This window comes from Gossypium arboreum, chromosome 11 (assembly GCF_025698485.1).
Source record: "Gossypium arboreum isolate Shixiya-1 chromosome 11, ASM2569848v2, whole genome shotgun sequence".
NCBI classification, from domain to species: Eukaryota; Viridiplantae; Streptophyta; class Magnoliopsida; order Malvales; family Malvaceae; genus Gossypium; species Gossypium arboreum.
The window spans coordinates 116,078,834-116,094,225 of record NC_069080.1 but is presented as its reverse complement, the minus strand read 5'-3'; the positions used below and the strand labels follow the sequence as shown (position 1 = coordinate 116,094,225).

Sequence of the window (15,392 nt, the reverse complement as noted above, 5' to 3'; positions counted from 1 at the left end):
AGGCATATGTATTCATATTTCATATGTTTAACAATTCAAATAGATAACCATTCGATTATCAAATTTAACCTCAATAAGTAATAACATTTCCATCACTCAAATTTTAAACTAAACATACTATCTCATATCTTAACATTAAAACATTATGTCACTTATAGTTACTCAAATGACCATCAAACATAACCAAAATATAATCATCATTTTACTATATTACCAATCCAAATTATACCACTTCTTATGCTTCTAAAACGAGCTAACTAATAAGCTGAATAAACATCCTACTTACCATTTCTCAATGCCGAATCATATAATTATCATCACAACATATTTACCATGAAATATACCTTCCAATTTAAGTTTATAACATGACCGAATATATATATATACCAACATTAGCATCATGATCAAGCCATTTTCGCATGGCTATATATATACACAAATTTCAAAACCAAATATATCAAAACTAGCGTATACATGCCATATAACCAAATCTCAAAGCATTTATTTACCGAAGCAAAAACTGGATAGTGTGATGAGGTCTCCTACGACTTCCAACCCTAGCAAGTCTCCGAAACTCTATAAACATAGGAAAAACACACAGAGTAAGCTTTAAAAGCTTAGTAAGCCATAAGTAAATAAAATCAACTCAATGATATATATAATTCAATTTAACTAGGCCGAATTTAACAAATCTTAACCACATATACATTCATCATACTCATAAATTCATATGATTACATTACGTAACCTCATTTACCTCAATTTTCAATGAACATATAAATCTCATACATACTTGATTCATCTAGCTCATTTGTTCATATTCACTTGCACAAAAGCACATCTTATTCTCATACATTACATCTATTTCACTTACTCATAATTCATTTACATACATTCATCATTCATTATCGTGTATTTCACATATAATCATTAGATACATACTCACCTTTCATTTCTGAATTTCATAAACAAAACATACGTACCTGAATCAGATATACTTTCACATAGTTATTCATTTCTTAGAATGCCCGTTGAACCGTTCGAAATCAATAAGGATACTCAGATAGCTCAAAGCTCGTACAATGCCAATGTCTCAGACGTGGTCTTACATGTAATCAAATATCGATGCCATTGTCCCAGACAGGGTCTTACACGAAATGATATACGATGCTAATATCCTAGACATGGTCTTACACGTAAATCTCAAATCGATGCCAACGTCTTAGATGTGCTCTTACACGATAACACATATCAAAATCCTATGTCATGACATATGTATCCTAACTATTCCTATGGTTAGTACGGAGATTTCAGACGTCGTAATTCGATCGGTTCAAGCTCGTAACTAATTCTCTAATGTTTAATTTATTTCGACATATACACATATATTTATTATAATTCAATTCGGCACATATAATACATATACAATCAAATTTAAAAATATTTATTTACTTATGAACTTACCTCGTACTAACACGAACGGATCGGAATGACTATTCGACAATTTTTTACTTTCCCCGATCCAAATCCAATTTCCTCATTTCTTTATCTAATTCAAGAAAAATTTAACTTATTTAATCTCATATTCAATCAAATTTATCCAAAAACACATAAATGAGCTAATATTTACCCCTAACATTTTATATTTTTCGCAATTTAGTCCCTATTTCACAAAACACAAAAATATTCAAAATTTGATCACATCCATGCTTGGTCGAATTTCACTAAGGTCCCTAATAGCCCATTTCTTTCATTTATTTCACATTTTGACTCCTCAATTTACAAATTTCTCAATTTAGTTCTTAATACTCATTTTTATCAAAAATCATTTAATTAAACATGAAAATCTATTAACACGTATTTATTTTTCATCATCAAACACAAAAATCATCAAGCTTTCAACAATGGAAAAACAAAAAATCATCATCAAATTCAAAAATTCAAGCATGGGTTTACTAGTACTTAAAACAATGATCTGAAAAACATAAAAATTATCAAAAACAGAGCAAAAATGAACCTTGAATCAAGCTTGGACCATGGAAGAATGTTTGAAAGCTTTAAACCTTTTTCTTTATATCTCAACTTTCGGTCAAAATATGAGCATTTGCATGTGTTTTTATTTTGTTTTTATGTTATGATTTATTATAATAACATTTTTAACTAATTACAAAACTAACCTTAATGATTTTAATGATAAAACTTATAATATAATCCCATTATCGTCCATGCATGTTTTCAATCGTCAAATTAAAATATAAGGCCCCACATAATAAAAGCCATAGCAATATAGCACTTTAATAAATAGAAGGCCACTTTTACATTTTACGCGATTAAGCCCTTTTTCACAAATCGACACTCAAACGATAAAATTTTTATACGAAAATTTCACACATATCAATTCACATACTTTAAGCACAGAGAATAATATTAAAATATTTTTCTGAATCTGATTTTTGGTCCTAAAATCACTGTTCCGATTTGGGTCTAAACCGGGCTGCTATACCTTGACCCAGTTTCTGTAACAGGCGACACCAACGTCTTGCTAGTATCTAGAGTCAAAATAGTATCTGATGCTAAGGACTCAGGTCGACCCCTCTAAGGCCCCTACCACGTCCTCTAGTGCCCCGTCCACGAGTACCACGTGTGCTCATCGTAAATTTTAGATTTTATCTGTATTAGCAGTTTTATGCATTAGTTACAGTTCCAATATTTATTAACAGATATTTTATGTAGTACAGTATCAGAATATTCAAAGTCGGTTATCGCGATTAGTAGTTTCACTATAATTTTCAGTTTACACTACCTAGAGTGTTTTCAATGTAATATACTACCTAAAATAGTTTCAGTATATTCTACTCATATTTTCAGACAATTTTAACCAGAGGTGTAGAAAACTTACAGGATCGGCGCCGGAGACTCAGTGCACCACATACTTATTCCAAAAATATTTCAGATTATTTACAAATCATTTCTTTAAAATCAATCTTTAAAACCAAAATTCACAGCCGAGTTTTGCAATCTGGCTCTGATATTAATGAATGTAACATCCCAAACCCAGCATGGATGTTATGGCCGAATTTGGCGATGTCACATGAGAGTGATCTGAAAACGCGTTAACCTTCAAATCATTTCAATTATTAACTTTTAGTTAGTTCAGGAAACCGTGTTCTAATTGACTTGATTTAAAATATTTCTTTTATGCGGAAGCTTTTGAAACCCAAATAATAATTCTTTTTTTGAAAAATCATTTCATTTACGAAAAACCTTAGTTTAATTTTAGGAAAACTGTATTTTGTTGCGTTGCAGTTTATAAATCCATAATCAACAGTTTAAAATCCCAAATTAAAACCAAACAATCCCAAAGTCCATCATACATAAAATATCAACAAAAGTAAGCAATGTAACCTCAAAAATCGTAAATAAGCAATTTTGTAGTGGTGGTCACCGTTGAGCCTTCTGCTGCACTGATCCGTCAAGTCTGAGAATTACCTACACAAATTAAACAGAAAAGGATGAGTTTTCGCAAACTCAGTGTGTAACCCCCATAGAGATCACACATACAAAATACACACAAGGTGTTATAAACAGTCTGGGGCCGGAGCCCTTTACAGAATCTGTTAGGGCCTTAGCCCATCGGATACAGAATCAGATACAACTCAGGGCCTTAGCCTATTTCAGATACAGTATGCAAACAGAATATCAGAATCCTACCCATCAGCCTCTACACACAATCTTCGTCTAACCCTACACACCATGTGGGGATAAAATTGACCCACCCATCCCTACACACCAAACTGTACCGAAATGCGGCACATAATCAGATAATTGTAGCTAAGCTGCCAGATAACGGATTTAAAAGCCTTTCAGAATACTTCTTCCATATAACATCATCCCAACCCCGATGCAATGCAACATACAAAAATGACATGCTAATATGCAATTTATCAGATCATACATTCAGTTCAGATATCCCAGTTCATGCTCGATACAGAAATTAGACAGTTAGAATACTCAATGAGGGGTCTAAGTAATGCTTTCTTACCGACCCTATGACAGGTCACAGTCAACTTGGGCAAGCCGTGCAACCTTATAGAGTTTTCTAGAAAAATAGGCTCACACACTCATGTGGTCTACCCGTGTGGGCCCACACGCCCGTGTGATCTACACAGCCCAAATTGGCCTTACACACGACTTGGCCCAAAATTTCACACGCCTGTGTGGCCCACACGACCCAATAATTCGAGCCCGTGTCTCGCACACGGCCTCGTCTACCATCATACGGTAGTGTCATGCGCCCGTTGCACCTGTGTCTAGCGAGCATGGCCTGGCTCGTCGATCACACATCTGTGTACTACCACACGGGCGATCATACGCCCGTGTGGCATCAATAGTTTTATTTTTTGACTTTCGTCGATTCTCATTTTCTGTGTTTTCGGGTACACACCTGGTATCAATTTGAAGCTAAGACAACCCCGAGCACTCCAGAACCTATTATTGACTGATAAATACCAGGTTAACACTTGATACGCAGTAAAACCAGATTGAAACGGAAAATCCTATAAACGAAAAAACTGCTTACCGATAACAACCAAACTCAATCCCGATTCAGGTTGAAGAATGTGACTTCTAGCATCTCAGCCTCCTCCTAAACATGAACTAAACTCATTAAATAAAGATTCTACAGTCCCAGAACCAAAATGTTAATAACACTCTTACCAAACACGCGATAACGACGCTGGACAACTGAAGGAAATTTGGAAACCAACGAAAATAAAGAACAAATAATAAGGGAAATGGGGATGAGAATTTTGGTAGAGAGGGATGGGAATCCGAATTTTGCAAAAAAATAAACCAAATGGGATATTCTGATATCCCCCTAATCTTTTCCCCCTTTAATTCTCTCCACCAAATCCCCACTATTTAGAATTCTATCGCCACTCAAACTCCTCCCCATAATCGTGCAAAAATAAAGCCAAAGCCAGGAATCAAACTCAAGACCTCATGCAAACAAACACTCTATCTTATCAAAAATTAAACATAAGCCTATTGAGCAAGGTTAAGGCTTTATTTAGAATAATACCAAAATTTGCCCAAGCTAAGGCTTAAACTTGGGACCTCTCACACACACCCTAAACATTTAGCAACTGAAGCAGATACACAATTGTGTGTCATAAATTCACAAAAATAAAAACATAAATTTTGGGGTGTAACATTAGTCAAAAGCTCTAGAAGAGCTAATATATTAATATCTTGTGATGGTTAATCTATTGGTTTTAAAAGATATTTATAATGGATCTCATATTAAGATTGTGAATGAGGAAAATATTATATTTCATATGAATAAATAAAGGGATTGAGTTGCTAATTTATAATCTTTGTGATATTCTTTTGTCATCATCCCTATTAAAGGGTTGAAAGTAAAATATTTGACTGTAAAAGATCTACTCATGAGCAATAGAATATGATAATTCTATCTAAAACTTATTATGGTTTGATGCACCTAAAGTTGCAAGTTTTTTTTTAAACACTGTGAGTATAACTCTACAATATTCAGAATAAGTTCTCAATTAAAATTACCTGGTAAAGTATTGCTGATGAGAACTTGCAAGAGAGAAAACTTATGTGTGAAAAGTCATTGGTTATGTACCTGTTGTACGCCTGGAAAATAAGTTCCACTCTCAAGGTTTGCTATTAATAGATTTTTGGGCATATTCCTTGAAGCGAATACTGCATATAATTATTTGGAAATTATATTTATTGACTTAGTGGCATTATAGACTTCACATTAATTTAGCCATTTCCAGTAGTAAATGTCACAATAGTACTTATATGTGGATACAAACTAGAAGGAATAATAATAAAATTATCAATTTGTTACAATTTAGCACAATTGAAACACGTTGAAGTAAACCAAAAGTTTACTAATACAAATGTGTTTACTACTTGGCATGACTAGTTAGACCATCCTAAATCGTATATGATGCGAAAATTAATTGAGAATTCATATAGACATCCATTAAAGAACCAAAAGATTCTTTAATTTAAAGAATCTTCATTTGTTGCTTGTTCTCAATAAAATTTGGTTCTTAGAAACTCACTAGCTAAAGTTGAGATTTAATGTCTTGCATTTCTGAAATGAATATGGGCCCATTCATCCATCATGTCGATAGTTTTATATGATTTTGGTAGATGCATCTACAAAATAATCACGTATATATTATCAACTTGCAACCAGTCGTTTGCAAGATTACTTGTTTAAATAATTAATTTCAGATAATGCAATAAAGACAATTCATCTTGCTAACACTGATGAGTTTATATCTCAATCTTTTATTGATTGAGTTTGAAAAAATTCCGTAAAATTTTGCACATAATGGTTTAGAGAAATTATTGATTAAACACCTCTAATTAATGTCTAAACCATTACTTATGAGAACTAAACTTTTTATTTTAACATGAGATATGTTGATTTACGTGTTGTACGCATCAAGCCAATAAGATATAAATACTCTCCATTACAATTGGTTTTTGATCAAGAGCTAAATATTTCTCATCTTTCAAATTTTATGTGCATGTATGTATTAATTGCTCCACCATAACGTACAAAGATAAGTGAATTCTTAAAGAAAGTTGGGAATATATATTATTAGATGTTTTGAATGTATTTGAGATTCAATTATGACGTGGTTTGTGATTACAATTTTGGTTTGATAGTTTTACATACATTAGGGGGAGAGAAATAATATCTTGTAATGAGTTAGAGGAGAGTAATTTGAACCAGAAGTTCAACAATGATAACTCATTACAAGTTAACTATCAGATGTATTTACAAAATTTATGAGAATAACCAAGTTAATATTTTAATTTGAATCAAAGTCCCAAGAGGACAATAAATTAGAATAAATAATAGATTGATCGGTTCCAAAGATGAAAATTCTTCTAAATGGTCATATAGTGGAGGCGGGTGCTCTAGAAGAGACTTAAGACATAATTAATAAGTACAACTCCAGAATAGATTCAATTACTTGAAACTGAATTTTAAAATAATGAAAATAAGAGATCTCGATAAGTTATGTCAATTCGAGAAAATGTGGAACTAAATAATAAAAATGGTCTATAATGATTTTGCATGTAATATTATTATTGAAATAGTGAAATAAAATGAGGATGTTGAATAAATCTATTGAGAAATATAGATATGGAATAAATTGATCAAAATAGAAAGATGCAACTCAAATACAATTAAATTTGTGAAATTTTTGGACCAGTAGTCCAAATATCTAAAAGCATAAAGCCAGTGAGGGTGCAATTGAAGTAGTTTTGCAAAAGCAGAATAAAAAAATGAAGTTTTCCGCTAAGTCCTGACATTGATTAGAAAAGATATAATATTCTTTTGTGATGAATGTAATAACCTTTAGATATATTATTAAATTGACAATTCATAAAAGATTTAACTTGCGTCTAATGGTTATTGTTATAACCTTTATAAATCATTATATAGTAAAGTTTATATTAAAATTCTTAAAGGATTTAGGATGCTAGAAGCATATTGAAATTCTCGAGAAATTGTTCATTTATATAAATTGAAATAATTTGAACATATGTGGTAAATTTGACTTAGTGAATAGTAATTAAAGGAGGATTATAAAATGATCTAAAATACCTATTTGTGTTTTTATAAAAAAAATAATGATTAAAGTTTGCTATGATTATTGTTGAATCTTTTGAAGAGATCAAAATATATTTTTCCAAATTTCCTTCACTCGTGACTTTTAAAACAATGGTAATATAAATGCTTATAAAATACATTCAAATAGTCATTTGAAAAACTAGTATTCAAAATTGAATACATAGAATGTGAGAAAACATGTGATGTTTATACGCGTTGCAATTTTTTTCCCTTAATCGAGGTTTTGTCCCATTGGATTTTTCTGGTAAAGTTTTTAGTGAGGCAGCATATTATGCATATTATAGATTGTGTACTCTTTTTCCTTAATTAGGTTTTTATCCCACATGGTTTTTTCTAATAAGGTTTTAACGGGACACATTATCTATCAATGGCCATCTAAGGGGGAGTGTTATGAATATCTTATTAAGTGGATGCCCATCATGATTAAGATAAAGTTTTAATGTACTTTAAATTTTAATAGTTATTAGAATTAGATATCTATTTGTATTATACTTTTTATGCCTATAAATAGAGACTCTGATGAAGCATTATAATTTCCCCTTTTGATTAATAAATTACATTCTCTATTGCTTTCATATTTTCTTTATTCTTTATTTTCTCCATCTCTCTTTATTTTATAACAATTATATATATTTTTATATATCAAGTAAAATCAAATAATTTAATTTATTTTTAAAATTACAATTACAAATAATTACAATCATAACTATTAAGTATTTATTGTATTAGCTGCTCAGACTTGAACTTAGAAGCTCAAGTTTCTAAAATTCCTTCTTAAATTAATTTAAATTTTTAAATATGGATGTAAACATTAGCATTACCAAAAATAAAAATAAAAAAATCAATGAATAAAATAAAATAATGTAAAGATAAAGTCGGAGAAAGTAGAGATCGAGTGATTGGAAGATTTGGAAAAGGAAATCAGCATGTTTGATTCATCATAATCGAATAATTATTCGATAATTAATAGGTATTATATAATATAGTTTATTAAATCAAAATAATATTGACAGGAAAATAATTTATCAATTGGTATTTACATTATATTTTTTATATTGGTACTTTTTTTTCAAATTGGTATTTGAAAGTTAGTTAAACTATTAAATCTATTTTATATATATATAAAAAGAAAAGCAACCTACAACTTGGTAACTAATCTATGCCTTCTTCTTTTTTCTTCTCATTTTGGTACTTCATTATTTTTTTTCTTAAGTAGTACTTAAACTATTTTTTTTCTCAAGTTAGTACCTCTGTTAATTCAACCGTTAGTCAATTAAAGATTTCAGAACTAGACCAATGATTGAACAAATTAGACTGCAAGTTTTCAATTTAATTAGTTTATTTAGTTCGATCAAATAAATTATTAAAAAAATTTAAAAAATAAAAAATATTTAAAATATATAAGATGAATTCACCTGACTTGTATTGATTTGTATCGATTTGCAAGTCAATCGATTCAACTCTTAATCAATTCCCAATCGAACTAGTCTGATTAACCAATCTGATCTAATTCTGAAAACATTGGTTTTAATCAATGAAAGAACTTTTTTTATCCCGTCAAGTTGAGTAAGCATGCAGTGAAGTTTGAAAATAGAATTAATCGCCAACATCTTTATCTTGGGAGGATGAATTTCAAGTATACCTAACATTGCTATATATTATAAAGGAAGAATTAAGAAAAAAAAAAGGGGGGAAAAATGAAGAGAGAGAAAATTAAGATAAAATAAAAATAAAATAAAATAAAATAAAAAATTATTTTTAAAAGTTTATATGACATGAGAGTCTATTATTGGCTGGAATTTTTTAACTGATATTACATTTTGGTGTAAAATGAGTAGGGACAATAGTTTAGGTATCACTTGTGACAAAAAAATTTAGGCACCAACTTGAAAAAAATGATATAGATTAGGTACTAATTTATGGGTTAAACCTTTTTTTTATAAAAAATAAATTTAATAGTTTGACTAACGGAGTTACCAATTTGAGAAAGAAAAAGTTGAAATACCACTTTTGAAAAAAAATTTAGATACTAAAATATAAAAAATTATACAATTTAAATATCAATTTATGATTTAAGATTAAAACAGATAATGCTACAAATGATTAGCATGATAGATTGTTAGTGAAAAACAAAAAGTATGATTTTGTGCCCATTACGGTTATAATGATTAGGAATAGGAAATTTTCATTTTCTTCACAATCACACCTAAAATGACACGTTCGAACATGTAAAGTTCACCGTTACACTTCATTTCAAAGAGGCCGAAAAACATAAACTGCAGACTGGGAACACCACTGATAGCAATTGAACAATCCTCTCACTGTGAGTACTCTTCGAAAAATAACTGTTAGCTATAAAATGTGTTCTATTTTTATGAATGGGGCAAATCCCCGAGCACATGATTAAGGTTTATGATGACGAATCATCAAAAGAAGTAGAAAAATGAAATCTTTTCAAGAAAAAAGCTAAAAAAATGAAATCTCGTATTTTCACTTACAAACAAGTCTCGGAAAAGCCTCTTCAAACCGCAAAGATCGACAGTAGTTAAAATACAAGACAAATTCAGATGGATATCACTTACAGAGCACCTATTAAACAACGAAGCATGAGCGATATCATAAAAATTAAATTTCTCAATCGATGGACGGGGCAAGTAAACATATTATTTCCTGCCAGCTTTTAGCCCGTGCCAGGGAAGGCTGAAGCAAAGAAATTGTGCAAACTGAATCAAATTCAAAATCAATGCGAAGGGAAACTAAGAAAAAAGATTCAGCAACAAGAAACAATATAAAACCATGAATGAAATGAGCATGGGGTGATCATATACACAACCTTCCTCTCAGGAAATACAGAAGCACATAACCAAGGGATTCCAAATCATCTCTACCGTTTTGCTCTGCCGTTAAAATAGAAGAATGTATTAAAAAAAGTAACAAGTAAAATTTCATCTGTGATATATGATTTTCTGCTACTAGTTGAGTCGCAAAATAACACAACTTACCAATTCCAAGGTGTGTGTCAACACTTGCATAACGAGCAGTGACTGAGGTTTTTGTTTTCTCTGCAGCAAAAGAATCCGATCAGTCGTTTCGCAAACAAACATATTTGGATACCAGCTTCAATGTGAATTGAAATGCACTCTCATTTGGTTAACAAGGGGAAATTGCTGAAGAGGTTTAGGGGGTAAAGAAGAAACTGAGTGAGCTTTTTGTAAAGGGTATTATATAGATGGAAACATAAATGGGGGACTCAAGTGTTTCTCCTTGTTTTGCTGGCAAACTTTAAAGTCTTCTGCACTACCTTATGGGTTTTGTCATGAACGCTTGTAAGGCTCTACAAAAGATGTGGAAACCTGTGGGAAGGGTAAACAGTGAAACCCAGTTTTTAGTTCTTACCATAATCCACTGAAAGCCTTTCAAGAAGCAATAATCCAAGAACGAAACACCAAAATGGTTAATTTAGAAGAAAAAGACCCAACTTTTCGAACACTTATTGCTTACTTGTGAATTGGCCTCTGGCAAAGTTATTTGCAGCATCTTCTTTGGCACTAATAAAGTGTTCAGGTTGGAATAATTGACGATAAGCCCCGGTTCTAACTTCATCAACTACGGTCGGTTCAAGATCCAAAAATTTAGAACGAAGGGGATGTTTCCCGGCGCCGGTTTCACTGAAAAAGGTGTTGAAAGCATGGTCTCCACCTCCGACTGTTCTGTCACCCAAAAATAAAGAAAGAAGATTACATACCCAGCGAAGAAAAAGAAGAAAATATTGAGTTTATATGGTAAAAAGAGCACAAAAAGACCTGAATATCATGTTCAAGACAGTAGAGCTCCCAACAAGCGTTACCAGCTTGACCAATGTGAACTGAAATGCAGTCTCATTTTGGTTAACAAAGGGAAATTGCTGAAGAGGTTTAGGGGGTAAAGAAGAAACTGGGTGGGGCTTACAAACTGCTATAAATCAAGAAGAAAAGAACAAGGGGGAGTTCTTTTTCTAAGAAATTGGGTGGGAAACGACTAGATATGCGGGTTTAAAAATTTAAAAGTTTACAATTTTGAATAGGGATGGTATGATGGCCTAGTGGATTAAGATGGCATGATTTTTCATTTCCTCAAAAAAAAAAATTAATAGCTTATGTAATTTAATTTAAATTAAATTAAATTAGAGAAGATATTAAATATGGGTTGTATAATAAAATTTTTACATTTTTAAAGTTAATATTAGCTTAAGTTCATGGGTTGAGCTATTCGACCAGGCCCGAATGTCTGAAATTTAGGAGAATATAGATAAAAATATTTGGCCTAAAATATGGGCTTGGGTAAAAAAAATTAGGGCCATTTAAAATATGGATCAAGTTCGAGCTTGACGTTCAAGGCTCAAACTCGACCCGACTTATTTTTAAGTTTATAATATTTTATATTATATAATTTAGAACACGTTAAAAAATAAACATATACTAAATATATAATACTATTATAATGTAAACATTAAAAAAATGTTATATAAAAAAATTCAATAAATAAAAAATATCTAAAATATTAAAATAGTATAATATAAATATTTTTAAAATTAAAAATAATATGGGTGGGCCTAAAATGAGCTTGATTTAGTCTTTTACAAATATAGGCAAGTTTAGACAAAATTTTAAGCTTACATTCTGGGTCAAGCTTGGACAAGCATAAAGTATATTAATATTATACTTAAACCCGACCGAACCTAACTCGACCCAGCCCATGAGTACCTCTAATTGTAACATTATATTATTGAGGATTAAAATTTATATATTTTAAAATTATCCTAATATAAATTATTCTCTTAAATAAAATTTTTTATTTAACTAATAATAAAAATAAGCTTTTTGATTAAAATAATATAAAAATCATTTACTAAAATACTACACCAACCTTTTATTGATTAGAATTATATTTTTAACCTAAATTTGGTTTTTAATGTGCCAACACCAAATTTCCATTTAGGAATTTGTAAATTTTTATTTAACTAAATTATTTTTAAAATAGTTAAAAGAGAAAGTGGGGCATTTTACTCTTTTTTCATTATTTTATCTCACCCTTAAAATTTTGAAATTGTCATTGTTTTAAATTTTAGTAAATTAAAAGATATAATCACTTATTTGGTTTTAAACTTTATAAAAAATCATTTTAGCATTCAATTTAATTTTTCATCTTTTTTAGCACTTTAAACTTGTTGTTTGTCAAATTACTCCAAAAAATGAAAAATTAATGTTTGTTAATTTTTTGAAATGGCATCCACATATATGCCATGTCAGCAATTAATTTTAAAAATAAAAATATTTTTATAATTTTTAATGAAAAATAAATGAAAAGTTAATGTTTGTTAATTTTGCTAAAATGACATTAATTGTTGACATGGCATCCACACATTTTCCACTTCAACAAAGTTCAAAAACAATAATTTTTCCATTCATTTTTTGAGTAATTTTACAAATAATACAAAATAAAATACTAAAAGAGGTGAAATTTTAAATTAAGGTTTAAATGATTTTTTTATAAAACTGGAGAGACAAATAAATCATTATGTCAAAAAATAGTTAATATCAAAATCAAATACATAAAGATTATCACGGTTTTCTTTAAATTTTGGTAAATTAAAAATTTAAGACAAGGTAAAACATATTTTACACACATTAATATTTACCAAATTTTTTATTAATTGTATCATTAATATTTTATTAAAATTTTTATTTACCAAATAAAAATATTAGATAATTTTCAAATATTTGATTTCAATGCTCACTATTTTTTTATTAATAGGTAATCGATAATTACCTAAAATTACTTGTAAAACTAAGATTACATATATAATCAAGACTAAAAGCAGTACTATGAGAGCTGACAAAAACTTCTAAAATTGAAAACTCTTAAACAATGGAAAAACAAACAAAAAAAAATAAAACTTAAGATAACACAGGTCCAAATCGACTCATCAAATTATTTATTATTCTAAAATACTCTCAAAATAGAAACATATTAAGAAGCTGGTGAAGAGCCACCCACTTTCCAAGAAAATTTATTGGTGGCCGGTAGAGTTTTAACGAACGATAGGCATGTCATTTGTCCATCACAATTTGTGAAACTATAAAGATATCCACAAAATAAATCTACAAACTGAAAATGGAAAAGACATATGGAGTGAATGAGAAGAAAAAAAGAAAGAAAGGGATGGTGGAAAGGAGAAAAAGGCGAGCAATAACCAGCTCAAAGGCTGACACAACTGCTGGGCAAATACGACATGGAGAAAGAAAAAAATTAGGGATTTTAAACCATTTGGAGTTTTTAAATGTTTATCTTTGACGACTTTTAGTAGCTTATTACTGAAGACATGTCATGTAATAATCAAGTCGAATAAAGATTGTATCAATACATTCAATGTGATTAAAATTCTCATAAATGAGAGATTTGATCTTCAAAGAATTTGATGTCGAGAAGATTTATACAAAGAATTAGATATTCACATCGACTGTATCTTAACATGCCATTATGTTTATATATAGGAAGACTTGTTTATATTTAATGATGAGGAACTGAATTTTGGTGCATATTTGTGAGTAAATTGTTTTGTTTATCGATTTATAATTAAGCTTTCAAGAAGAGAAATTCAAGAGGAAAATGATCTTGATCTGCAAAAATCTTCATCTTTTATTAATAAATTTCTTAAATTAAAAAAATCAACGATTCTCATTTCTGTTATGAATATCTTATTAAGTGGATGTCCATCATGATCAAGATAAAGTTTTGGTATACTTTAAATTCTAATAGTTATTAGAATTAGATCTTTACTTCTTTTATACTTCTTATGCCTATAAATAGAGACTCTGATGAAGCACTGTAACCATCCCTTTTGATCAATAAAGTACATTCTCTATTGCTTTCATATTTTCTTTATTCTTTATTCTCCCTATCTCTTTTTATTTTATAACATGTTCAGCACGATCTTATTCAAAGTGATAGTTCCTTTTATCAACGATCAAATTTATCCTTCATGATTTTCAATATCTTTGATGACAAGATGCAAAGTTTTTGCAGGAAGTTTATTTTATTTAATTTTCACATCTGACTATTATTTTTCATTCTTCTTTCATTATACGTTATCATTATTTTGATTAACTTATTTTACTTTTTGTTCTTAAGGATGGTGAAAGATTTGATACTGTTATCTATATGAAATCGAGAAGAGGTTTATAATCACTACTTCTCATCCATGGTAACGATGTTGAAAGATTCAATCTCATAATAGATCATGGTGATGACAATGATGTTAAAGATCTTGAGATATATTTTACTATGTTTTATTTATTATATTATGTTTATTATAGTTGGAAAATAATCATGAATAGATCGATTTTGATTTGAAATTTCACGAATGTTTACAATGGTAATTATGAAATAAAGAATCTATTGGGATGTTTATAAGTTCGTCCTACTATATTTGTTGCATTCCTTGAAGTGAATGTAAACATAAAGAAAATAAAAGATATACTCATGGACTACTAAAAGTGGGAACATAGTAATAAATGAGAGAACAATAAGAGTTCTCAAGATAACTCTTCAAAGGGTAAAGATAACTTATGTTATCAATGTGATATGAAATATTATTGGCCACATATAATATTTTGTTTTTGTTAATATTCTTTGAGGAATGATATGAGAATGTAGTCATAAA

General features: G+C 29.7%; 1 protein-coding gene across 3 annotated transcripts; it reads right to left on the bottom strand.

The window, feature by feature from the left end:
- Positions 1–10,141: 10,141 nt before the first annotated feature.
- LOC108472806 (tubulin alpha chain-like) lies at positions 10,142–11,726 on the bottom strand. 3 transcript variants are annotated; one of them, XR_008274774.1, is made up of 6 exons: positions 11,494–11,725; positions 11,192–11,395; positions 10,992–11,043; positions 10,693–10,752; positions 10,524–10,587; positions 10,142–10,390 (listed from the first exon to the last, which is right to left on the bottom strand). XR_008274774.1 is itself a non-coding variant. In XM_017774363.2 (5 exons), exons 1-4 carry the CDS (start codon positions 11,502–11,504, stop codon positions 10,710–10,712), a joined length of 315 nt encoding a protein of 104 aa, XP_017629852.1. In that variant the 5' UTR covers positions 11,505–11,726; the 3' UTR covers positions 10,142–10,587; positions 10,693–10,709. The 3 variants fall into 3 exon arrangements, 2 of the variants coding, with proteins under 2 accessions (XP_017629852.1, XP_017629851.1); XM_017774363.2 differs by having other exon boundaries at positions 10,142–10,587; positions 11,192–11,400; positions 11,494–11,726; XM_017774362.2 differs by lacking the exon at positions 10,992–11,043 and having other exon boundaries at positions 11,192–11,400; positions 11,494–11,723.
- Positions 11,727–15,392: the final 3,666 nt, after the last annotated feature.

Bases quoted from the DNA above. Each gene is read 5' to 3' on its own strand.
- LOC108472806 (XM_017774362.2), bottom strand. The intron at 10,753-11,191 runs GTAAGCAATAAG...CTTTTGCTGCAG, and splicing joins TGCCAGAGGCCAATTCACAA to AGAAAACAAAAACCTCAGTC. The intron at 10,391-10,523 runs GTTGTGTATATG...TCTTTGCTTCAG, and splicing joins CTGTATTTCCTGAGAGGAAG to CCTTCCCTGGCACGGGCTAA.